The sequence below is a fragment of the Stenella coeruleoalba genome (assembly GCF_951394435.1).
Source record: "Stenella coeruleoalba genome assembly, chromosome: 13".
Classification (NCBI taxonomy): domain Eukaryota; kingdom Metazoa; phylum Chordata; class Mammalia; order Artiodactyla; family Delphinidae; genus Stenella; species Stenella coeruleoalba.
The window spans coordinates 10685154-10711702 of record NC_137159.1 but is presented as its reverse complement, the minus strand read 5'-3'; the positions used below and the strand labels follow the sequence as shown (position 1 = coordinate 10711702).

The 26549-nt window shown below is 45.8% G+C and overlaps 1 protein-coding gene across 1 annotated transcript in view; it reads right to left on the bottom strand.

Annotated features, from left to right (window-relative positions):
- ACOXL (acyl-CoA oxidase like) overlaps nucleotides 1-26549 on the bottom strand; it is a 355249-nt gene that overhangs the window by 309889 nt on the left and 18811 nt on the right. The window contains 7 exon segments of the mRNA XM_079940041.1: nucleotides 915-987; nucleotides 2802-2885; nucleotides 3202-3316; nucleotides 8652-8750; nucleotides 9093-9179; nucleotides 18080-18105; nucleotides 18108-18162. Of these exon segments, the coding sequence (XP_079796167.1) occupies nucleotides 915-987; nucleotides 2802-2885; nucleotides 3202-3316; nucleotides 8652-8750; nucleotides 9093-9179; nucleotides 18080-18105; nucleotides 18108-18162 (539 nt within the window).

Here is a 26549-nt window from a genome sequence, read left to right as displayed (position 1 = left end):
GGATGGTACCTTACCTCCTGTCATCCACAAAGGAGGCAATAACACCAATTATTTTATGATAACCAAAAAAAATTTTTTTAAGGAAATAATCTAAATACCAACAATAAGGGATTCATACATAACTTATAGATCATTTAACAGTCTATTATGGCAATATTAAAAATGATAGGGGCTTCCTGGTGGCGCAGTGTTTAAGAATCCGCCTGCCAATGAAGGGGTCATGGGTTCTATCCCTGGTCCGGGAAGATCCTGCATGCCGCGGAGCAACAAAGCCCATGCACCACAACTACTGAGCCCACACTCTAGAGCCCGCGAGCCACAACTACTGAGCCCGTGTGCCACAACTACTGAAGCCTGCGTGCCTAGAACCCGTGCTCCGCAACAAGAAAAGCCACCACGATGAGAAGCCCGCGCACCGCAATGAAGAGTAGCCCCCGCTCGCCCTAACTAGAGAAAGCCTGTGCACAGCAACGAAGACCTAACACAGCCAAAAATAAAATAAATAAAAATAAAAATGATAATGCCTATGTGTATTTACTGTTGCACAGAAACACTGGACATATAATGTTAAACAGAAATTACAAGTTATAAAAAATAGAATTTCTAAGTGGACCTCATTCAGTGAAAATCAAACATCTCTCTCTCTCATTAGATATAACCTCATAGAGAAAAGTCTAAAGTGTTATATATGAAAGTATAACAAACATTGTGTCTGGGTGATAGCATTTGGGATAATTTTAATTTTTTTTGATTTGCTTATCTACATTTCTCAATTAATTGTCAGTAAAATTGTAGGAGAGGTTATGAGAAGACACTCTGGATGTACAGCCCATGAGACCCAGGAACCAGGCCTGGGAAGGAGGGCAAAGGGCTCCCACGCACAGCAAGTCCGAGTTAAGGAGACAACTACTCACTTATCCAGCAGCTTCTCCCTTGGTATCCGAACCTTGTCAAATCTCAGAATCCCGGTATCAACACCATGCAGACCTAGAGAGAGCAGACGGGAAACGGAGCTGTAGGGGGCCAAGTTTATGTGCATCAGAAATACTGTCCGGGCCACTTCCCAGGTCTGTCGCTGCTAAAACGCAAAGCCCTTTATCTCACTTCCAGAATTGTTGCTGCTTTCTTATTTGGGGTGGGGATGCTGTTTGCTTGTTTCCATGAAGAGTGGTACCTGCTTCTCCAGCCCCCTCCTCCCTACCAAGAATAGAGGAGAAAATGCTAGACCCTCTGTGCAGCCCACCTGCTCTGAGGCCAGCTGGGGGGTGGGGTCTGGCGGGGACACAGCTTCCCACCTGAGCAGTTGCTGTGACTAGAAAAGGGAGAATTCTAGGCAACTGAAAGAACATCAGACTGAACACAGAGGAGGAGGAAAGCCCCTTACGCCCCCCAGTGACACAGAACTCAAATTCCTCCCCCTTCTCGGTGCTTCCTCCCCAGAACACGGGGTGAATTTGTGACAGCAAATGCCTAGAAGACATTGGGAAGCGGCCAGAGAGACAGCAGTGGGTGGGTAGGGCGACCGCCTCCCAAGAAGTTTCTTAAAATCTGCCAGACCCATTTCCTCAGGACACCTGTCGGAATCTGGGGTCTATCTTTTGTTCATCTCACACTTAGGGAGACTTACTCTGGGAGAAAAGATCTTTCTCTAGCGCAGGTCTTATTTAGAACATCACCCCTGGACAAGGTCACAGTGGTACTTACGAGCTTACAAGGAGACCAGCTCAGACTTTCTGGGTTTGCCAGTGTCATGAATGCCTGGCGCCACTTCACGAGGGCTGCGTGAGCCCTCTACCCTCAACAGCACTTGACACGCCAGGTGTTTTCAAGGGATCAGGGCCTCAGTCACCTAAAGCACTTGCAGCCCATTCCTGCAGGCACGCGGTGCTCAGTATCCCTACGGGGCCAGGGTGAGCTTAGCCCCATCCTCCAAAGGATCGTCTCCTCCCCCTTCTCTTCTGCTCTTTCTTCTCTCTTTTTTCCCTTGGCTTCACTTGGCTGGGGATACCCAGTGGAGCCCACAGGCATGGCCTGCTCTCACCAAGCATTCTGGGTTGCATTGTGTCTCCCCCAAGATTCATATGTTGCAGTCTTCACCCCTAGTACCCGTGAATGTAACCTTATTTGGAGAAAGGGTCTGTACAGAGGCGATCAAGTTAAAATGAGGGCATTTGTGGGCCCTCATTCAAATGACCGGTGTCCTTATAAAAAAGAGGAAATTGGACACAGGCACAAAGGGAGCATGCCATGTGAACATGAAGATGGCCACATACAAGCCAAGGAGAGAGGTCTGGAGAATACCCTCCCCATCCCAGCCCTCAGAACCAACTCCCCTGACACCTTGACCTCGGGCTCGTAGCCTCCACAATTGTGAGTCGATACATTTCTGTTGTTTAAGCCACTCAGTGTGAGTACCACAGCCCTAGCAAACCAGTCCACAGAGGCAATCCTTAGGACCCACTGAGGCTGGTGGCTCTGGGCCATGAAAGAGAGAACCTCAATCTGCCCTCTGAGGGCCCACAAGTCCAAGAAGGAGAGAGGAGACGATACAGCTGGGGACAGAGCTGCCTCATGACTAGTAAACACGAGAGGCTGGGAGAAATGGGACCAATGCGTGTTCATAAATGGCAGTCTGCAACCTTCCCTAACCTTGCCATACACAGAAGACTAACCAGGCTTCAAAACCAGAGTGTGCTCTGCCTTCACTGCTTTCGTGAGTTAGGTTAGATTCTCACTGGGTGGGGTAGGGAACAGGCAGGAAGTGCAAAGAAGGGTGGGAGAGGGGTCACCTGGGGACACACCTTTATACATCATATCAATAGCTGTCGCTCCTGGGTACATGCTTCCATTTTCCTCGCGGACAGGAACGATGAAACAGTGGGGTCCTAAGGAAGGTGAAGAGACACTAAGGTCTCTAAAGATATGATCAAAGCTTTGCTCATTTCCTGGGACACTGTACAATTATGTTGATCTTGAAATTCATTTTGTTCTATGACTGTGCACTGCCTGTTATAGTGTCTAATGTTGAATGTAATGATAAATCGTCTCATCATGTATATTTAGGAGATAATGTTAATGTTAGTGCTGAATTTTTTTACAAGGTAGAAACAGCCCTCTGAGATGGGTTTTCTGTGTAAAGTACTCACGGGAGAATAGTACTAGTAAAGGGAAATATCCTAGGTTTCTGTGTCGGTAACAAACCTTGAGATCTTCCGTTTATGATGAGCTGGGCCCAGACCGCTGCATAATTCCCGTACATGGCATTTCCAATGTACATCTTCTCAGCATTTTCACATGGTGTGTCGATTACAAACTCCTAAACAGAAACCAAAGCAACAGAGTTTTCTTTCTTATGGCTCATTTCAACTCCTGGGTTCAGTGCAATGAACACTATGAAGCAGACCCATACTGTGTACCTGTACCCACTCGGGTGATTTCACAGAAAAGGAGCAGACGACCCAGAGTCGCCTAATTCAACCTCGTGAGCTCAACACCACCAAGCTATCACCGCAGCGTGCACTGTTCACCTCCACCTTAACTCTGAAAACGACTGGAAATTAAAGTGCTTTGTCAATGAATATTCCAATCAGGAAAATACGTTGCCACTTTTCAATGGATGAAAGTTGTTCATTCACTTCTTCCGGCTCTCTCTTCTTTGTAATGTTGCACGGGCATGTGTACTATTTGTCTGAGCCTATGGCTTTAATGTATAAAGGCTTTCTTCATTGTGCTTCTTTCTCTCTAGACTACTCCACACTGAGTTTCTGACTTCTAAATAATCAGCACCAAACCCCTAAAAGCCCTGCTGATATGTATTCAGCTCTGCACACGCCCCTTGCCCCCAAACACTCCACCTTCGAGATTGACAAGAAAGGATGGAACATCCAGTGATCTAGGGCCCCTAGTTAGATGAGTCCATGTCTATGTATTTCATTTTGTCTACTGGGCATTGCCCCTTCTGGACCAATCGCTTGGTTCCTCATGACCTCCACTGTTTCCTGGGTCTTGAACATTCTTGCCTTTAAGGTATGGGTCTGTTGTTTAAATGGCCACTAACTAACCAAAGGTTAAATGTGTACACCGGGACGCAAACAAGACTACTAGGCAACCGTGACCCATTCCTACCATTGATTAGAATCTCAGCCCAGACAATTTCGATTTTTATAAAAAGAAATACCTCATTTAAGCCTTGGGATGATTGTTTCAGAACCTGCCTCTCCATTTTCCTCATCAATGAATATAATAATGAAAGGTTCCCTCAAAAGCTCATATGGGGCTTCCCTGGTGGTGCAGTGGTTGGGAGTCCGCCTACCGGTACAGGGGACACGGGTTCATGCCCCGGTCCGGGAAGATCCCACATGCCGCGGAGCGGCTGGGCACGTGAGCCATGGCCGCTGAGCCTGCGCGTCCGGAGCCTCTGCTCCGCCATGGGAGAGGCCACAGCAGTGAGAGGCCCGGGTACCGCAAAAAAAGCTCATATGGATAAGCCCTTAAACCAAAAAGCATTTGTCAACAATTCTCTATCTTATTAGGGAAAGAATCTTAGAACATGCCATCTAGCTCATCTCCATGATATGACCAAGGATTCCAGCTCAAAACAGTCCGAAGTTAGTACTGGTCAGGAATAAGCAGAGGGAAAAAATGTATTTTTTTGTTTTCACTCTGCTCAAAACTCTGCCTTCTTTTTCTTTCTCTCCAGGAGCTAGAACAGGATCACCATGGAAATGCCCCCATTCACTTCTGGGTCCTCCCTCCTTCTGCTTACCACCTGGGATACCCTTCAACCTCGTGTTAAGGAGAGACGGACCATAACTGCCAGTTCTGGACACCAGGTACCTGGGACAGGTCGGAGAGTCCCGGGTGGGTGGGGGGCCGGGGAGGGAGGGTGGAATGGTGAAAAGGCAGAACAGCAAATTTAATCAAAGCTGACAATATGGAAGATGTGGCCGAACCAAACCGACAAGCTATTGATCATGTAAAGATCATCTCAGATTTCAGATTTTTAAGTATACAGACTGCACTTTCCCTCTGGCCAAGAAATACAGTCTTGGAGCCCAAGGAAACATTCCCTGACACATGTGTGCACAGAGAAACTTTTAACACAGGCGAGGGCTTTTCAGAAACATAAATGGACAAGCTCTTTTTAAGTCTCTGCAGGCTGCTGCCCTTATCAGGCCAGCCAGGACTTCTTAAAGAAAGGAGTTATTGTGACTCTGGTGGGTGCAGTAACAAACAACAAAACTCATGTGGTAAGGGGATGCTAACACCTTAGGGTGGGAAGGGAAGTAGCAGAGAAAGGCTGGCCTGGCAGAAAAGCTCTGGTGGGGCAGGGAGAGGACAGAAGGCCATCTGTTCCCATCAGCATCTGATCTACTCTGGGAAGGGAAATTTGTCACTTCTGGCAAAAATACTTGATTTGGAAAGTCTGCCTTAGCCAAAACTCTGGCATTAAAGCTGGATCTATGTCAGTCCCACACACACTACTATATATAAAATAGATAACCAATAAGAACCTGCCGTATTGCACAGGGAACTCCTGTGCAATACTCTGTAATGGCCTATATAGGAAAAGAATCTAAAAAAAAAAAAGAGTGGACATACGTATATGTATAACTGATTCACTTTGCTGTACACTTGAAACTAGCACAACATTGCAAATCAACTATACTCAAATAAAATTTTTTTAAAAGCTGGATCTAAATAATGCACGCCATGTGTGTCGGTTCCTATTATAATTAACTGTTGAAGGCCAACAAAACGGTCAGTCCTGCAAGCACTAAAAGAGACGGCCTTGGCCAGAGAGCTCTTAGCCTCATTTATTTTTGCGATTTTGCCTAAACTGTAAAAATAAAACTCTCTCTTACCTTGAAACTCTCCATGCTGCTACTCAATCCATCATCCAAAAATAAAAATAAAACAACCAACCCACAGGAATGCCCAACCAAAAACTGTAAGAGACTGAAACTGCCCTGGAGGGAGAGAGGGCTCATTTGATATGCTCTAACATTTAAAAAGGGAAATGAAGGGGGAAACACAGAAACCAATGAAGGAGAAAGCCATTCCCTGCCAAGCCAACCCTCAGTGGCCTGAGCTTACGATGGACTTCTTCCCTCCCTCAGGAAGCAGCACGTTCACCAGCGTCTTCTCATCATAACGATTTCAACTTTGCAACTCCCCTGCCGAGAGTGGCAGCTGCTATAACGCAGCAGGTAGCTAAATCATTTATGCTGTTTGGGGAAATGATTTCTGTGCAAAAAATAATAATTGTAAGAAGAAACAAATAAATAAGAATTGTGAGTGGGATTTTTTTCCCTTTGATGACAGCAAGGTGACCTCAATACCATGGTTGCAGGAGAAAAAATGGGGCAGCCAAAACCCCAAAGATGTTTGGTCAGTGTCCCATCAGGAAAGCTAAGTTGTGAAGGACAATCCCCCTTGAACCTGAGATTCCCTCATTAACTGCATAGCCATAAGTCGGTTTCCTAACCTCTGTGAGCCTCAGTTTCTCCACCTGTAAAATGGGGACAAGGATATCTTCCTATAACATTATAGAACATTTAACACAATGTTGCATGCAGAGTGCTTAGCCTGGCACTTAACACACGTGCTCAACGCACAGAAGTGGCCTATTACCACGTTCATGGGATTGTTGTTGTGACGGAGTGTGGTACACTATACTATACAGAGAGAGTCTGACACAGACCTGGCACAGAGGGAGCATTCAAAAAGTGGCAGTCCTTATTCTGCTTCTTACTATGACCTTGGACATCACTGGCTGCTGTAAAGAACTAGCATCAGGACAGAGGAAAGACAGGACATCCTCCAACAAAACCCTCACCTGCATCTGTCACTCTAAGTGCTGACCACCTCCAACTAGCATTCTTGGGTCAGAAAAATCCTGGGAACAAAACTCCAGATTCCAAATATGTGGAATCTGAAAAAACTGGTACAGGCGATCTTATTTACAAAGCAGAAATCAAGACAGAGACATAGAGAACAAGTGTATAGATACCAAGGGGAAAGGGGGGAGGTGGGATGAATTGGGAGATTGGGATTGAAATATATACACTATTGATACTATGTATAAAATAGATAACTAATGAGAACCTACTGTATAGCACAGGGAACTCGGCTCAATGCTCTGTGGTGACCTAAACGGGAAGGAAATCCAAAAAAGAGGGGGTATACGTATACGTATAGCTGATTCACTTTGCTGTACAGTAGAAACTAATGCAACATTGTAAAGCAAGTATACTACAGCAAAAAAAAATTTTTTAAATGAGGGAAGAAAATAGAAAAAACAACAACAACAAAAAAAAAGCAAAGGACAACCTCAGCCAAAATGAAGACTGAGGGCTTCCCTGGTGGCGCAGTGGTTGAGAGTCCACCTGCCGACACAGGGGACACGGGTTCGTGCCCCGGTCCGGGAAGATCCCACATGCTGCGGAGCGGCTGGGTCCGTGAGCCATGGCCGCTGAGCCTGCGTGTCGGAGCCTGTGCTCCACAATGGGAGAGGCCACAACAGTGAGAGGCCCGCGTAGGGCAAAAAAAAAAAAAAAAAAAAAGACGACTGAGTCACCACACGCACATGTATGAGGCAACACCCACCAGCGTGTTGAGAGTAGGAGCTAAAGAGATGCGGACGGGGGTGGGATTTACAGAGCATGGTTTTTGCTGTGACCCATTTGTGGAGAGACATCAAGTTAGAGGGTCTTACCTACATTTTGGAGTTCATCCCATATAATAAAGTCAGGTTGTTATGTGAAATTTTAGTGTTGTTTTTTTTTTTAATTAATTTATTTATTTATTATTTTTGGCTGCGTCAGGTCTTTGTTGCTACACGCGGGCTTTCTCTAGTTGCGGTGAGCGGGGACTACTCTTCGTTGTGGTGTGCGGGCTTCTCACTGCAGTGGCTGCTCTTGTTGTGGAGCACAGGCTCTAGGCACGCGGGCTTCAGTAGTTGTGGCAAGTGCGCTCAGTAGTTGTAGCTCGTGGGCTCTAGAGCGCAGGCTCAGTAGTCGTGGTGCACGGGCTTAGTTACTCCGTGGCATGTGGGATCTTCCCGGACCAGGGCTCGATCCCGTGTCCCCTGCATTGGCAGGCAGATTCTTAACCATTGCGCCACCAGGGAAGTCCCAGTGTTGTGAAATTTTATTTCGGTTGCCATGTGGATTTGTGTGCAGCTCACAGGTACAGACATTGCATCATGCCAGCACCGAGGACCTGGCTCCCAGAAGGAGGCCCCAGCACACACAGTGCCCTCCTGCCACACACATCACACACGGTGCGATGGAACACGCCAACAGAGACCGCTCTTCCACCCATTTACCTGCTACTGTTAGGAAGGACCACAGAATGGATTAGGTCCTGTTCTCACCGAGTTTTTCCAAAGCATTAAGTTAATGAGTGTACATAATGGGCTTGGAGCAGTGCCCGTCCCACAGTAGGTGTTTTTTAAGTGTTGGCTGGTGTTAGACTCAGGAAGGCTGAGCCTACGTCCACTAAAGCACTTAGGCGTTTCTTCTGAATCTGAGCACCCTCTCGCCTGAGAGCACACACAGCAGGGGGGAAGGTGGACTCGGGAGAAAGGAGGGTCCGCTGTGTACAGGTCCGCTGCCCAGAACCGCCAGAACCCCGGGCAGAATGCTCACCTGTGCAGAGAGGTCAAAGATGGCTTCTGTCCGGATCCCTCTCACGTTGCTCCTGTGGCCCCTCTCGGTCATTGCAAACATCCCCGTGTATTTCTGCTCCTGGAGTTTACCGGGTGTTAGAAGGGAATCAGCTAGTCAGACAGCTGCTCTAATTGCCTACCTCTCAGATCATTAAGAATGTTGGCGAGAAAGGGAGTGGTGAGTTGGAGATAATTATAAAAATTCAGTCTGGTGACAGCTAATGTGATAACAATATGACAGACTCAGTGCAATTTTTAAAAGTAGTCTTAAATTCTCATTTCAAACAAAGTTCTGGCTGACACTAATTCTCTGTTTTATTTTCTTTTTCTGCAAACACACACTCACACACACACACACCCCTAACTACTGTGAATTTTTAAGGCTCTCCATAGATGATACCTATGGAGGTACGTGCCATGCCTGGAGTGGCTGAAGCCATTTAGCTACACGTGCTGGGCTTCCGAGCTTCCTGATGGTACCACCAAATAGCCAGCAAATTATTCCACACTGGAAACCAGGAGATTACAGGCCACTGTCAGCAAGAGTCAACAATTTAACGATGACCAAACCCACCGGGCCAACTCCATTCAAGGAACACCGATCAGCTCATCCAGCTTTCCATATGCCCCACTAAAGCGGCAAGGCATCCACATCCTTCCCCTCGCTGCCTGTCCAGCCCCAGTTCCTCTGGCAGACACAGCTCGCGGTTTCCTCTCTTGGAGAGGTCACCCCTACAGCACAAAGCATCCAGCCTCCATCCTCGGGGCTGCCCGGTTCACCCCATCAAATGACTTCTCTGAATGTTCGTTCTGCCTTGTCTGCTCAGGGTCTAGCTTAGTGCCTGGTACACTGAAGCTGTGCAACAGCGTTTGTGCACCGACCCCAGGTGCCTGCAGAGGTGAGCTGTACCGGGAGAAACCCTCCCCAAACAGGAAGGTCAACGGGAGAGGCCAGGCTGCAGAACGAGCAGACACTTGGCTCGGGATGAGACAGGCCAGGCTCAAATCCCAGCTCAGCTACTAGCTGGCTGTGGGGCCTTGGACAATGACACAATGACATAGTTTTCCCATCGGACAAATGCACTGAACGACGAGCCTCCACTTCCTGAGCCCTCCCGCCTTCCAGACTCTGGGCTCCACATACTCACTGACCCTCGTGACCCCCCTGGGAAGAAAACACCGTCCCTCTCATGTGACAGATGGGGACACTGAGGTTCAGGAGAGGAAAGTGACCTGCCCACGGCTGCAGCTGAGAAAGCGTGCAGGGCTGGGGTTCACACCCAAGCTGCCTGACACCTAACAGCCCTTCATACGGTTGCTGCGAGGATTCAGAAGAGAAGGAAGGGTGTGGCTCGAGCAGGGCCATTTGAAGAGAGCAGGGGACTGACTGCAAAGACAGAAGAGCTCAGGTGTACAGACATTTGCTGTGCCTGCCGGTCAGCATGTCCCCACTCCTAGAAACACAGCCCCAGTTTCCCTCTGGGGAGCCCTCTTCCCCCAGAATCAGTCCAAGTGGTTCGTGGCTAATGTCAACCTCCAACCCAGCTTTAGGATGAGCCTGGGACCCAGGACCCAGGACTGGCCGATCTGCATAACATCATGGCCAACGGGGATGCTTCGGGATGGACCTGTGATCTGGATGGGTCCGATCAGAGCTGCCACTGGGACACACGAGTCAGCTACTGGTGAAGAGAAACTCTTTTTGGAAGCAACGGAACCTGGAAGAATGGAGGCCAGGGCTCCTCTTGCCATCACAAGAGCTGGTGAAGGAAGCCAACATGTGGGGATGAAGGTGAGGTGAAACCGAGAGATGAGAGAGACCAGGTCCCACACACCCACCCCTGAAGCCAGCTACACCCTGAACCCTGCGAGTATAGCAGCCAATAGGTGCCTTTTTTCTGGGATCACTGCAATGGCATGAGCCCCAGTGGACACAGTGACCCCCAAGGAAGACCTTGCAGGGAAGTGGCAGAAATGGCATCTTCACATGCTCCTGTCTGACAACTGTCATCAGCCTCTGGTGAGGACCAGTCCCTGCATTACACGTGTGTCATCAGCCTGACGCTAACTTCCGGAAAGGCCGCCCCATCAACTCAGACTGAACCACTTGACCCGGTGAAACGCTTTGACATCGCGACGGACGAACTTCACTAATCACATCTCACATAGGAGGCGCTTTTCATTTGGAGAATCGTCAAGTATCCTCGGAAGATGCTTAACGCCCTGATTTCTTAGAGCCCTGCTCTTCGGAATCACTGCCGACCCTGCAAATTGCATAACTAATTCCAACCCAGGAAAATGGAATCCATCCAGATGGTAAATTTTTTTTCCCCTAAACCCTCTTGGAAATCAAGTTAAAGAAAAATATTTTTCTAAAACTAAAACAGGTTGAATTTTCCAGCCTTAAATCTCTTTGGCTGGTGGCTAAAACGTTCTTTACAGTATAGTTTTCCTAGGTTTGACATTTTTTTCCTTCTCTTTGGAAAGGGGAAAACAATGAGTGTTTCAGCGACCTTTTGAAAGACTCCATTCACTAAATGCTATTAGTAGGAGCACCGGGCTGGGTGAGTGAAACCCAGAGGTTTGTGGAAAACTACAGGAGTTAACCGAGGCAGTGCCTGCGGGACCCTGACTCCCACAGTCTGTCCAAACGTGGGCCTCTTCCCCCACGTGCTAACCAGTGTGTTGCCAAAGCCACATGCTCCGAAGAGCAGGGAATCTGACCAAATGGGGGAGCCCCTGGAGGGCTCTAAGCAGACGACTCCTTGGCCCAATGTACACTTTGAGCAGGTGCCTCCTGTAAGGGGCATGGAGCCCAGCCCAGCAGGCAGACCAAAGGTGCCCAGCAAGTGGCCGCCACGGTGAGCCGGTGGGTGATGGTCAGACTACAAGCCAGAAAGAGGGCCCTCACCAGGAACTGAACCAGCTGACAGCTAGATCTTGGACTTCCCAGCCTCCAGAACTGTGAGAAAACTCATTTCTGTTGTTTAAACCAGCAGATCTGTAGCACTTTATCATGGCAGCCCAAGCAAACTAAGACAGAATGAGATGATTCATATAAGGCAAAAAGCTAGCCGTCATGGGGAAGAAGAAAAGGAAGCAGGTCATGTTTCTTTGGGCTGTAGAGTCCGTCCAGATTGCATCAGCCTGCTTGGCGGGAGACCTTGGGCCGGCTCCCAAGCTAGAGTGGGGATTCAAAGCCCTCAGGAGAGAAAGTCTCCCTGGCACCTCTGTCCTTTTCCCACCCCCTCACTGTGAGTCACTCTCCAAGCAGCCCCTGGCTCAGCCGGCACTTGGCTGCGTGAGTTCAGCTGTGTTTGTCCAAAGCACTTAGGGATGCCTGGAGCCTCTGGATGACACGGACCCGGCGGGTGAGAGAAGGCGCCCCGGCCTGCGGGGTGAAGATGACGCTGACAAATTGATGCTCAGGTTGATGGCTAGCTCAGGTGACCAGGAAGGCCAGCAGGGGCCTTGGGCTGGCACTGAGATCCGGGGAAGTCGTGACCAACCCAGGGCTCACCAACCTGCTCCTGAGGCACTGTGTCCCCTCCCTGGAAGTCTCCCTCCAGCACCAACAGGAAAGGCAGCCACGGCCTCCTGGGCTGGACCAGAGGCACAACCTACACGTTCCGCTAACTGTCTAGGGTGTCCAAGCACAAGAAAACAACTCACCTGCAATGAATGATGTGTGGGAAAGCAAAAGGGGTGAATCATCATTTTTGTTAAGTGTTCCAAGATTTTTTTATTGTGATACAATACCTATAACAATACCTATAAAGTTTGCCATTTTAGCCATTGTTACACGTACGGTTCAGCGGTATGAACTACATTAACAGTGTTGTGCAAACATCACCACTACTTATAAAACTTTTTCATCACCCCCCAACAAGCTGTGCCCATTAACCAATAACTGCCCCAATTCTCCTCTTCCCCCAGCCTCTGGGAACCTGTAATTTACTTTCTATCTCTATATATTTGCCTATTCTCAAAATTTCACATAGGTGGAATCATACAGTATTTGTCCTTATGGGTCTGGTTTATTTCACTTAGCATCATGTTTTCAAGACTCATGTTGTAACATGTACCAGAACTTTGTGCCTTTTTATGGCTGAATAATATTCCATGGTACCTGGTACCAAAATATCCATGATATTTTGTTTATCCATCCATTTGTTGACAGACACTTGTATATACAATATTTTGTTTATCCATTCATTTGTCGACGGACACTTGTTTCTTTCCACCTATCAGTTACTGTGAATAACGCTGCCACGAACGTTGGTATACAGGTATCTATCTGAGTCCCTGTTTTAATTCTTTGGGGTATATACCTAGGAGTGGAACTCCTGGATCATATGGTAATTCTAAATTTAACCTTTTCAGTAACTGCCATAGAGTTTTGATTTTATGCATTCATTTAATATTCATGTACTGACCCCTCCTACATACCAAGACTGTAGACAGAGACAGTCTTCAAGGAGTTTGGCCTCTAGTGGTGCTAAGAGACAAACAACAGACCTGTGAATAAATACATCAATCCAAAATGGGTACACTGTATATATGTACCATATCTTCTTCATCCATTCCTCTGTTGATGGACATTAGGCTGCTTCCATGTCCTAGCTATTGTAAATAGTGCTGCTATGAATATTGGGGTGCATGTGTCTTTTTGAATTACAGTTTTCTCTGGGTATATGCCCAGTAGTGGGATTGCTGTATCATATGGTATCTCTACTTATAGTTTTTTAAGGAACCTCCACACTATTTTCCATAGCAGCTATATCAATTTACATTCCCACCCACAGTGTAAGAAGGTTCCCTTTTCTCCAAACCCTCTCCAGCATTTATTGTTTGTAGATTTTTGATGATGGCCATTCTGACCCGTGTGAGGTGATACCTCATTGTAGTTTTGATTTGCATTTCTCTAATAATTAGTGATGTTGAGCATCTTTTCATGTGTTTGTTGGCCATCTGTAAGTCTTCTTTGCAGAAATGTCTATTTAGGTCTTCTGACCATTTTTTGATTGGGTTTTTTTTTTTTGATATTGAGCTGCATAAGCTGCTTGTATATTTTAGAGATTAATCTTTTGTCAGTTCCTTCGTTTGCAAATATTTTCTCCCGTTCTGAGGGTTGTCTTTTCATCTTGTTTATGATTTCCTTTCCTGTGCAAAAGCTTTTAAGTTTCATTAGGTCCCATTTGTTTATTTTTGTTTTTATTTTCATTAGGAGGTGGGTCAAAAAAGATCTTGCAGGCTTCCCTGGTGGTGCAGTGGTTAAGAATCCGCCTGCCAATGCAAGGGACACAGGTTCAAGCCCTGGTCAGGGAAGATCCCACATGCCACGGAGCAACTAAGCCCGTGCGCCACAACTACTGAGCATGCACTCTAGAGCTGGCGCACCACAACTACTGAGCCTGCGTTCCACAACTACTGAAGTCCACGTGCCTAGAGCCCGTGCTCCACAACAAGAAAAGCCACTGCAATGAGAAGTCCGCACACCGCAACAAAGAGTAGCCCCCGCTTGCTGCAACTAAAGAAAGCCCACGCAAAGCAACGAGGACCCAACGCAGCCAAAAATAATTTTTTAAAAAAAGATCTTGCTGCGATTTACATCAGAGAGTGTGCTGCCTATGTTTTCTTCTAAGAATTTTATAGTGTCTGGCCTTACATTTAGGTCTTTAATCCATTTTGAGTTTATTTTTGTGTATGGTGTTAGGGAGTGTTCTAATTTCATTCTTTTACATGTACTTGTCCAGTTTTCCCAGCACCACTTATTGAAGAGGCTGTCTTTGCTCCATTGTATATTCTGGGCTCCTTTTGTCACAGATTAGGTGACTACAGGTGCGTGGGTTTACCTCTAGGCTTTCTATCCTGTTCCATTGATCTATATTTCTGTTTTTGTGCCAGTACCATACTGTCTTGAACATTGTAGCTTTGTAGTATAGTCTGAAGTCAGGGAGGCTGATTCCTCCAGCTCCATTTTTCTTTCTCAAGATTGCTTTGGCTATTCAGGGTCATTTTGTGTTTCCATACAAATTGTAAAATTTTTTGTTCTAGTTCTGTGAAAAATGCCATTGGTAATTTGATAGGGATTGCACTCAATATGTAGATTGCTTTGGGTAGTATAGTTGTTTTCACAATATTGATTCTTCCAATACAAGAACATGGTATATCTCTCCATCTGTTTGTGTCGTCTCTGATTTCTTTCATCAGTGTCTTATAGTTTTCTGCATACAGGTCTTTTGCCTCCTTAGGTAGGTTTATTCCTAGGTATTTTATTCTTTTTGTTGCAATGGTAAATGGGATTGTTTCCTTAATTTCTCTTTCTGATCTTTCATTGTTAGTGTATAGCAGTGCAAGAGATTTCTGTTTATTAATTTTGTACCCTGCAACTTTACTAAATTCATTAATTAGCTCTAATAGCTTTATGGTGGCATCTTTAGGATTCTCTACGTATAGTATCATGTCATCTGCAAACAGTGACAGTTTTACTTCTTCTTTTCCAATTTGGATTCCTTTTATTTCTTTTTCTTCTCTGACTGCCGTGCCTACGACTTCCAAAACTATGTTCAATAATAGCAGCGAGAGTGGACACCCTTGTCTTGTTCCTGATCTTAGAGCAAATGCTTTCAGTTTTTCACCATTGAGAATAATGTTTGCTGTGGGTTTGTCATATATGTATGGCCTTTATTATGTTGAGGTAGGTTCCCTCTATGCCCACTTTCTGGAGAGTTTTTATCATAAATGGGTGTTGAATTTTGCCGAAAGCTTTTTCTGCCTCTATTGAAATGATCATATGGTTTTTATTCTTCAATTTGTTAATTGTGTATCATGTGTATCACATTGCTTGATTTGCATATACTGCAGAATCCTTGCATTTTGCTGTGCAATAGAAGCTAACACAACATTGTAAAGCAACTATACTCCAATAAAAATTAATCTTAAACCCCTCCAAAAAAAAACGTGATCATAAGAAAAAAAATGGGTAAATGCCATGACAGAATACTGCAGGGCACAAAGACAGATGACAACATGTACGTGGGATTTAAACTGCAGGCTTGAGGGAGGTTTACCTGAAGGAAGGACACTTGAACTGGGACTTGAAGAATGAGCAGGTGTCAGGCAGGTGAAGGAGGGGAAAAGATCGTTCTAGGATGATAGCATGAGTGGTCCAAATATGGAAACAAGGGACTGAAAGAAGGCCAAGACAGCAGATCTCCCAGGTAGGACTACGTGGCACAGAAGGTGTCTGGAGACATGAGTGTAGGGCCATACCCCACGAGAACCTGTGAGACATGTCAAGGGTTGGAGGGTTTCTCTAAAGCTAACAGGAAGGGGTTTTCAGCTGAGATTGATGTGATCAGAGAAGCATTTTTAAAGATCCAGTCCTTTAAATCTATTCAAATTTCCTTCTAGGATACTCAGGAGTAAAACTTTCTTAAAAAGCTTTTTATTGTGGAAAATTTCAAACAAAATAGAAGAGTATCATAAACTCAGTGATGCCCAGCTCATGATCCATTTTATTAATCTTTCCCCCAATTCACTCTCCCATTCTATACCCCAGATGATCTCAAAGTGTATCCCAGACATCCTGTCATTTCATCCATACGTAGTATTTCCTATGCATCTGTAAAAAATAAAGACTCTTTTTTTAAAAAATTTATTTTATTTATTTATTTTTTGCTGCATTGGGTCTTTGTTGCTGTGCGCGGGCTTCCTCTGGTTGCAGAGAGCGGGGGCTCCTCTTCATTGCGGTGCGCGGGCTTCTCATTGCAGTGGCTTCTCTTGTTGCAAAACACAGGCTGTAGGCACGCAGGCTTCAGTAGTTGTGGCACCCAGGCTCAGTAGTTGTGACTCACGGGCTTAGTTGCTCTGCAGCATGTGGGATCTTCCTGGACCAGGGCTTGAACCCGTGTCCCTAGCATTGGCAGGTGGATTCTTAACCACTGCACCACCAGGGAAGCCCTAAAGACTCTTTTTAAAAGTATGACCCTACAACCATTATTCCACCTCAAATATAATAATAATTCTTTAATACTGCCAAATATCCAATTTCAAATTTCCCCAACTGACGTCTAGTTTTTCTTTACAGTCTGTTGTTTGAACCAGGATCTAAATAAGGTCCACATATTGCAATGGGTAGAAATGTTTCTTAAGTCCTGCTTGAAACTACAAGTTGCCCCTCCCTCATTTGCTCAAACATTCCCTATGCAACTCTGTGCACCAGGCTCAGTGCAAGACCCTGGAGGTGCAGAGGAGAGGGCTCCCCACCCAGAGAGCTGCAACACCCTATGAAGACTTCCCCATGGTCATGGCCCACCGGAGGCTTGCTAAAGAGAAGGCAGGTGTGGGCATATGGTAAAAGCACCAACGGAGGATCATGAGTCTGAACCAGGATCCTCTAGGATTTCTGAGAGGAGGATCTATTTGCTGCATCTCAGCTGACTTTCTTCTCTCTGGAAGCCACAGCCAACCCATCCCAGAAAGAAGAGACCCTGTCTGGATGAATTCATAGGGAAGCCAGTTTTCCCCAAAGGACCTAATGGTGGGCGCCCTCACCCCAGCTGGTGCTCACAGATTTCTTCGTTTTTAATTCCTACCCATTTTTAAATGTCTACATTGCAGAACAGAAAGTTTCCATCTTGGACTCATCAATGATTGACCTGCTTTCTTGTCTGATCATTCATTCATCATTTTCTAATTATAATTTCTCCCCTTTGGGGACATCAGGACTGGATATTTACAGGTGGGGACTGATTTGGTGATGCAGTGGTGTCCAGGGAGGGAGAAGAGGGCACATGCAGGGCCGCATGCCTGCTGGGAGGCTCAGGGCACAGGAAGGGGCCACGGCAGTCACACCTTTCAAGCTATTCTGTTTACCATCCTTGGTGAGCTGGTACATGCAAAGCAAGCCCACAGTGCGATGCCATTTTATACCCATTTGATCAGCAAAAATGGAGAAGTCTAAGAATTCCAAGTGCTGTGGCACATTCACCCAAAGGAATATCTTTCTGTAGTCAAAAATTAATGAACTTCCATTTATATACCGTTCTAGAAATGGCAAAACCATGCAGACGGAGAATAGACTAGTGGTTGCCGAAGGACAGGAATAGGGTAGGGGCTGTATGCAGTTGAAAATGGGCACGACTGGGCTTCCCTGGTGGCGCAGTGGTTGAGAGTCCGCCTGCCGATGCAGGGGACACGGGTTCGTGCCCCGGTCCGGGAAGATCCCACATGCCGCGGAGCGGCTGGGCCCGTGAGCCATGGCCGCTGAGCCTGTGCATCTGGAGCCTGTGCTCCACAACGGGAGAGGCCACAACAGTGAGAGGCCCGTGTACCACAAAAAACCAAAACAAAACAAAAAAACCCCATCAGTTCATGAAGGGCAGGCTGCCCAGTGTCTCTCACCTTTACTCCTGGGGCCATGTCTGCTATGAGAGGACTTCTCCTATGACCAGGCTCCGACTGACAAAATTCGTTGTTTTCTCTGCCTGAAAACATGACAGACCCAATGTCAAGATTTCCTTACGGTTTTTTCTGACCGTTTAAATTAACATTTTTTAAAATAATAAACAGATGTTACTTTTAGAATAAAAAATTCAACACAGCCAAAGCAATTTTTAAATTAAGAATAATTCCACCACTCTACTGAACAGTAGCCAGTGTTTTCATCCCTTTTTAAAAAACTTTTATTGAAGTCTGGTTGATTTACAATATTGTGTTAGTTTCAGGTGTACAGCAAAGTTATTCAGTTTTACATATATTTTTTTTTCTTTTCAGATTCTTTTCCATTATAGTTTATTGCAAGATATTGAATAAGTTCCCTGTGCTGTACGGTAGGACCTTGTTGTTTATTTCTTTTATATATGGTAGTGAGCATCCTTTTTTAATGGGGTCGTCTGGTCTCTGACCACAGACGAAGTAAAGACTCTCACACGACAGGAAGTCGACTGCATGTGCATGGAGGCCAGCCCCTGGCAGACTCCCCTTTGGCCTCACGTGGACTTAACCAAGTTTGTCCCTGGGCCCCCTCACCACTACCACGGTTCTACACAGCAACTCAGACCTGCAGCATCTCTGCACCGACGCTCCCACCAACAGCAAGCAGCTGGCACAAGTCCAGGTGACAATCTTGACGTCTTGGACAATCTTCCCAGACAGAGGATTTGGAAGATTTGGGAACATTCTGGACACAGGAAAAGCAGTATTCTTCCCTTTCCTTTCTAACCACAGAGCATCTCAGGGCTTTGATTAAAAACCATGAGGTCCGGTCCCCCTTTGTTACCCTCTTCTCCCTTGCTGTGCACAGCAGCCTCGAATCCCAAAGCTACACAAGCACGCTCTTCTCCACCAGCGAGAAGTGGGACAGGGCAAGAACACTGTCGCTGTTTTATTTTAGAATTTCAGAGGCAGGTGGCATTTCTTCCAAAGGTAATTCCAATTATCTGTTGTTGGAATTAATGCTAGCCTTTCTCATTCACCAGTCTCTTCTGAGATGCAGCCAACAAAGCTGGTGCTTGTTGCCCATGTGCACGAGTGCATATGTGTGTGGAGCGTGTATGCCTGTGTGTACGTGTGCGTATGTGCGTGTAAACCTCCCCACCAGCAGGAGGAGGGGCCGACCTTCCTTGGAGGACAGTTTCCATACTGGCTTAGACTCTCTCCCCAGACACACTCTGCTTTCCCTCCCATAGGTTTTTACAATGTTTCTCTCAAGCATTATTAATTTTATCAAGCAGCAGACTGTCAACATTTATGACTCTTATCGTGGCTCAAACCCAGTGCATCTTGTATTGATTATTTCCTAAAATACTCCTCCAAGGCTGGAGCACGTACCACTGCCTGGCTCCAGTATCCGCTCACACAGGAGGGTTCGTTCCCAGCAAATAATAAAAAACAACTGTAGTGGATATTCGCGGGCTTTTTTGGAGGGCCCCTGGGCCCTCTGTCCCGCAGATCCCCACAACAGTCCTCCAGGAGGAGCTGAGCAGGGCAGGGAGTGCTGACCCCGTGTCACAGATGGAAAAGTCTAGGCTCAGGGAGGTCAAAAGACTTGTCCAACCAGGGTCACCTAGTAAGTGGTAGAAAAAGGGCCAGAAACCAGATCTTCATATTCTTCACATGGACCTCTTGTCCCCAGCCCTCAGTGCCCTTCATTGTTAAGCTGGAGGGAGCCCCGGGACCCTGGGTGGTCCAATCTTTATCGCCAGCCCACCCCTCTTTTGTACCACCAGCCTTGTCGCAAGAGAGCACCTGACACCAACACGTCCCAGTGCCCAGGTAACCTTGCTGACAGTCACCCCAGCCCACCTCATTCCAACAACCCCCTCCTCCTCTTAAACCACTTGCTCTGCTGGAGCCAAACCTTAACCATCAGGACTAAGTAAATCCCTCAGAATCTCCAACCGGTCTTGGCTTTCTTCATATTTCATTCTCTCCATTTACACTGTGGAAGCAGGAGAATGACTTTGTCTTTGGTGGTATCCAACTGTGGTCATTTTTACTCACCAGTTTGAAATAAATTGCAGTCACACTTGCTAAAGAACCAATCCCAAATGCAGCCATCCTGGAGCATTATAAATTGTTCGTGACAGTTCTTTTCCTTCCCGAGTCTCTGCACAGGACCGCGATCTTTGCTATTAGATCCAATGGGCAATGCTGCAGGAGTTTGCCATTAATGCTGTGATGTTGATTTAAGCATTCATTTGGGCTGGTCCATCTCAAGACATCGAGCAAAAGTTCCAGAACTAAGATGAGGCTTGATTTGATGGATTTCCTTACTAGCATATATTTTTAAATATCTTTTCCACACGTAAATTCTCTCTTCAGTTCTTCTTTCATTTCCGATCCACTAACTGTTCTTAAAAAATGTCTAATATTGGCAAGGTTCCCCTCACATTCAATTGGCAGCATACTGAACTGCCCATACTGATAATGATCAATCAATAATTAATGTATTTTTCAGCATACATTTCTGCAGTATCTCTACTATATCAGTAGCTGCCTTCATTTAGATCTAATACATTCAAGCCAAACTCAATTCCCATATCAGACTGTTAGTTTATAGTAATTTTTAATGATAATGATTCCATAAATGTATGGAGAATATACTCAAACTTGTATTTTATCCTAAATTATAGCCCATGCCATTTACATTTTTGTTTAATAAATTCAGTCTCAAACAGAAGGAAGGTAGTTTTCCCGAAAATAAACCCCACTTCTTTGTAGAGCACTTGATGTATCAGACCTTCATGATGTAATATTCTGTTAACAAATCAAATTTTACAAAAATGTATATTTTTGGTTTTATAAGCCCAGAGAGTCTCTAAAAGACAAATCTTCTTCTTCAGCTAAAATCAACTTGATTCACCACTGCTTGGGTATCTATACTCTGAGCTGTCTTCCCTCTGATATTAAAGACGCTTGCTGTCCCCTTCATAACCCATCAGTGGGCCCCAGTAGGAGCCCTACCAAGAGGACCGGGCAAAAACAGGTTCCTGATCTTAGTTTTCTAACATCAGTCCCCAAACTGGCATATTTGCTTCTTCTGTCTTCTAGTTTCAATTTCCCTATTTTAGTTACATCGTCTCAGTCTTACTGAATACATGTCCTTTTTTACAATGAGCCTTAAATTATTTTAGAAAGAGAAGGAATCAGAGTAAAATATACAAATAGAATAAATAAATTTTCAAGGATTCAGTCATCTGGGACATGCTCTAAACAAGATTGTTGCTTACTGGGCTATCCAGTCCTGACCCTCCCTCCAAAAGAGATCCCAGGGCTTCTCTGGTGGCGCAGTGGTTGAGAGTCCGCCTGCCGATGCAGGGGACACAGATTCGTGCCCCAGTCCGGGAAGATCCCACATGCCACAGAGCGGCTGGGCCCGTGAGCCATGGCCACTGAGCCTGCGAGTCCGGAGCCTGTGCTCCGCAACGGGAGAGGCCACAACAGTGAGAGGCCCGCGTACTGCAAAAAAAAAAAAAAAGAGAGACCCCAATTCTGGCCACTTCTAACATCTCCCACCATCATCTTGCACCTGGACTATTGTAACAACCTCCCAGCTGGCCTCCTGTTCCACTCTGCCCCAAACATCAGGCATGGTGATCTAATATTCATTATTAAGGTAAAATTTATATACAGTGAAATGCACAGAGCATAAATGCATGAGTTCTGGTCCATTACCTACCTATGTAACCATCACACCAATTAAGATCATGGAACGTTCCCGTGCCCCCCAGAAAGTGCCCTCTTGCTCCTTTTCAGACTCCCTGCCCCCCACAGGCAACCCCTCTTCTCTTTGCATCACTATTCACTAGCTTTGCTTGTTCGTGAACTTACATAAATGGAATCGTATGGTATGTACTCTTTCACGTCTGTCTTCTTCCAGGCAGATAAGGCATTCGTGTGGTTTTCTGCATCTGTAGCTCATTCTTTTGTATGGCTGAGTGGTTTGCCATCTGTGAGTACTCCACAATTGGTCCATTTCTCTGACTGCGGGACATCTGGGTTGTTTCCACCTTGGGGTTATTACGAATCAAGTTGATACAAGCATTCATGCACAAGTCTTTTGGTGGATATGTGTTTCCATTTCTCTTTTGTAAACCCCCAGGAATGCAACTGCTGGTTGAAGGGTAGGTTTATGTTTAATATTGTAAGGAAGTGTCAAACACTTTTGCAAAATGACTGCACCATTTTCCATTCTGACCAACGATATATGAGAATTCTAGTTGCTCCACATCCTCAACAATATTGTCAGACTTTCCCATCTTTAGCTATTATCGAGGGATTGTAATATCACCTCATTATGGTTTAAATGTGCATTTCTCCAATGACTTAAGATGCTGAGCACATTTTTATATGCTTATTGGCCATTTGGACTCTTTTTTTTTTTTTTTTTTTTTTTTTGTGGTACGCGGGCCTCTCACTGTTGTGGCCTCTCCCGTTGCGGAGCACAGGCTCCGGACTCGCAGGCTCAGTGGCCATGGCTCACGGGCCCAGCCGCTCCATGGCGTGTGGGATCTTCCCGGGCCGGGGAACGAACCCGTGTCCCCTGCATCGGCAGGCGGACTCTCAACCACTGCGCCACCAGGGAAGCCCTGAACTCTTTTATAAAGTCCAAAAAATCCAAACTTCTCACTGTGGCCCCTACGTCTGACTCTTTCAAGGATTTTGCCAATTTTTTAACTTGGGTTGTGTGTCTTTTTATCATTGAGCTCTAGGAATTCTTCATATGTTCCAAATACAAATACTTTGTATCTGGACATAACTTTTTTTCACATATATGCATTGCAGATATTCTTTCCTAGTTTGTAGATTGCCTTTTTTTTTTGGGGGGGGCTGAATTGGGTCTTCGTTGCTGTGCGTAGGCTTTCTCTAGTTGCGGCAAGCAGGGGCTACTCTTCGTTGCGGTGCGTGGGCTTCTCATTCCGGTGGCTTCTCTTGTTGCGGAGCAGGGGCTCAAGGTGTGTGGGCTTCAGTAGTTGTGGCACGTGGGCTCAGTAGTTGTGGCACACGGGCTCAGTAGTTGTGGCTCATGGGCTCTAGAGCGCAGGTTCAGTACTTGTCGCGTGTGGGCTTAGTTATCCTGCAGCATGTGGGATCTTCCCGGACCAGGGCTCGAACCCATGTCCCCTGCATTGGCAGGTGGATTCTTAACCACTGAATCACCAGGGAAGTCCTGTAGATTGTCTTTTTATTCTTTTCATGATGTCTTTTGATGAACAATGGTTTTTAATTTTGATAAAGATTATCTTATCAGTTTTTTTTCTTTTGCACTTTCAATATTTTGAGGTCCTCTCTAAGAAACCTCTGCCTTCTCCTTTGTTCTTGTACAAACGTTGTTAATTGTGGAATTTGTGTTCAGGTGTATAATACAGCTCAAATTTTTTGTGTGTGTAGTGTGAGGTCAGGATCAAGGTTAAATTTTTTTCTATAGTTTTATCAGTAGTTCCAACGCCATTTATTGAAAAGACTTTCATTTTCCCATTGAATTGCCTTGGCAACACTGTCCAAAAATCAAGTGAACATATGGGTGTGGATTTATTTCAGGACTCTTCATTCTGTCCCATTAATCTATGTGTCTACCCTAATGCCAATACCACATACTCTTTTGAGTAGCTTTTTAATGTCCTGAAATCAAATAGGGAGAGTCCTCCAAATTCACCCTTTTTTAGAATTGCTTTAATGATTCTAGACCTTTTGCATTTCCATGTATGGTTTTTTAATCAACTTATAAATTTTGATCAAGGAACTATAACACTTTTAAAATAATCATTACATTGTGCTTGCCTTCTTCTTCTTCCCCACCCACCCTTGAGAAAACCCTCCAATGACTCCATTTACCTTGGCAAAAAATCCAGACTTCTCACTGTGGCCCCCACGTCTGACTCTTCTTACTCGCTGCTGTTCCTTATCCTCTGCTGATTCTCTCCTGGGACCACAGAGTGGGATCCCTGAGCAGAGTGCTGGGAGGATTCTGTGACAAAGGCTGTCTGTGGCCATTGTACTTCTGCCCTCCCCAGGGGCCTTGACTACTCCAGGAAAGCCCAAGAGAGGAAGGATGAAAGGTGACATTCCCACGGCTCTGTCCAAAGACATTTTTCATCTGTCACAACATTATTGCAGTATTTTGACAGTTTTGGATTTTCCAAATTCTTGCCTTAAACTTAATGCCTCTTGTCTGGCAGCATGCTTCATCCCAAATTCCTAGCTGCCTTGAAAATGTTTCTGATTATTAGTGTAATCACATAATTTATCAGTACTGACAACACGTAATGATGAAGGCATCGTATTGACATCACCAGCCTGATGCGTGAGCTTACTTTGCTGTTGACAAAAAATGCATTATTTTACATTGATTTTAATTGAAAAGAGTGATGGATTATGTACCTTGCAACTTTACTGAATTTGTTTATCAGTTCTAACAGTTTTTTTGGTGGAATCTTTAGGGTTTTCTACATATAAGATCATGTCGTCTGTGAACACAGATCGGTTTACTTCTTCTTTCCCTATTTACCATGCTTGATTTTTACCGCCAGCATCGACAACCACCTGACATAAATGTACTTTATTAGTCTGTAGCCTGCCTCGTCTCTAAAATGTAAGCTCCATAAAGCAGGTATTATTTTACCTGCTTTGTTCACTGCCTCTTGAACTACCTCATAGTAGGTGTTCAATAAAAAATTGTCAAATGAATGAATCACCTAGCCTGGCACATAGTAGGGACCTGGCAAATGATAACAAGTAATCATTATTGTTATTTTTAACATAATATTTCAATGCAAGAAGAATAATTATGCCTTAAACTGAGAAGTTTCCATTATGCAGAATGGTTTCCAGTGCAGTAAATAAATAGCACCAGGCTTCCAGCTGCACCGGAGTCCCCAGGCAGGTCCCAGCTCACTCCCTGGCACGCCCTTTCAAGTAATCCCTGTGGCTGTCATGGATGACAACTCAGTTCAGGTGCCAATCTACACAGAGGAACTTCTATAAACAGGCCCTCCCTCTATCCTGTCATCTCTGCTCAGATCCTCCACGGCATCCCACGGGGCCAGGACTGACCCGACCAGAGCGCTAGCCAAGTGGCCAGGGTCCAAGTCGTGGAACCAGAGCTGGGACAGGGCCTCCTGCCAAAGGCAGCAGCACACAAGGCAGAGCAGGGGCAGCCTGTCCAGCCCACTAGGAAAAGCCTGGGTCCCAGTACAAACAGAAGCCAGAGGACCAAGGGCAGAGCCAAGGCCAGGGTGTTGGAGCCAAGAGCTCAAAGTCAGGAACCAGTCCTGGGATGGGACTTCAGTCTCTTGGTGAAACCCCTGCTCAGCTCCTTTTCTGCAACATGCCAATGGCTTCAGTGTAACTGCTTCCTGGGAAAGGCTGCTCCTTTTCTCAGGGGTTCATGAGGAAAGCAACAACGTTCCCCATGCCCTGTTGCCTTCTAAGGGGAGCTGACTTTCAAATCTTTTTCCATTCCAGATCTGATCACCGCCCCCCACCCCGGTATTTCTCTAAATACAAAAACCCAAACCATCCCAAACTGACACTATCTTAAATTCTGATGGAAATTTAATAATTGCAGTATAATAAATATAATATACACTTGATCTTAGCCAAAAGGCCAAGAAGCGATAATAATAAATATAATATAAATATAAAGCCGTCAACCCCCCTCCAAGCTGATCTGAGATGGGTGGTTTGAGAAAACAGTGGATGATTTAGACCAGCAGTCCTCAAGCTTTAGACCCCTTTATACTCTTAAAAATTATCTCGGGTACTTCCCTGGTGGCACAGTAGTTAAGAATCCACCTGCCAATGCAGGGGACATGGGTTCGATCCCTGGTCCAGGAAGATCCCACATGCCATGGAGCAACTAAGCCCAAGCGCCACAACTACTGAGCCTGCGCTCTAGAGCCCGTGAGCCACAACTACAGAAGTCTGCGTGCCTAGAGCCCGTGCTCCACAACAGGAGAAGCCACCGCAGTGAGAAGCCCACACACCGCAACGAGGAGTTGCCCCCGCTTGCCACAACTAGAGAAAGCCAGCGCACAGCAACAAAGACCCAATGTGGCCAAAAATTAATTAATTTATTTATTTATTAAAAAAAATTTTTTTAATTATCTCGGATTCCGGACTTACTTGGTGGCACAGTGGTTAAGAATCTGCCTGCAAATGCAGGAGACACGGGTTCGAGCCCTGGTCCGGGAAGATCCCACGTGCTGCAGAGCAACTAAGCCCATGCGCCACAACTACTGAGCCTGTGCTCTAGAGCCCATGAGGCACAACTACTGAAGCCCACACACCTAGAGCCCGTGCTCCGCAACAAGAGAAGCCACCACAATGAGAAGCCCGTGCACCGCAAAGAAGAGTAGTCCCAGCTCGCCGC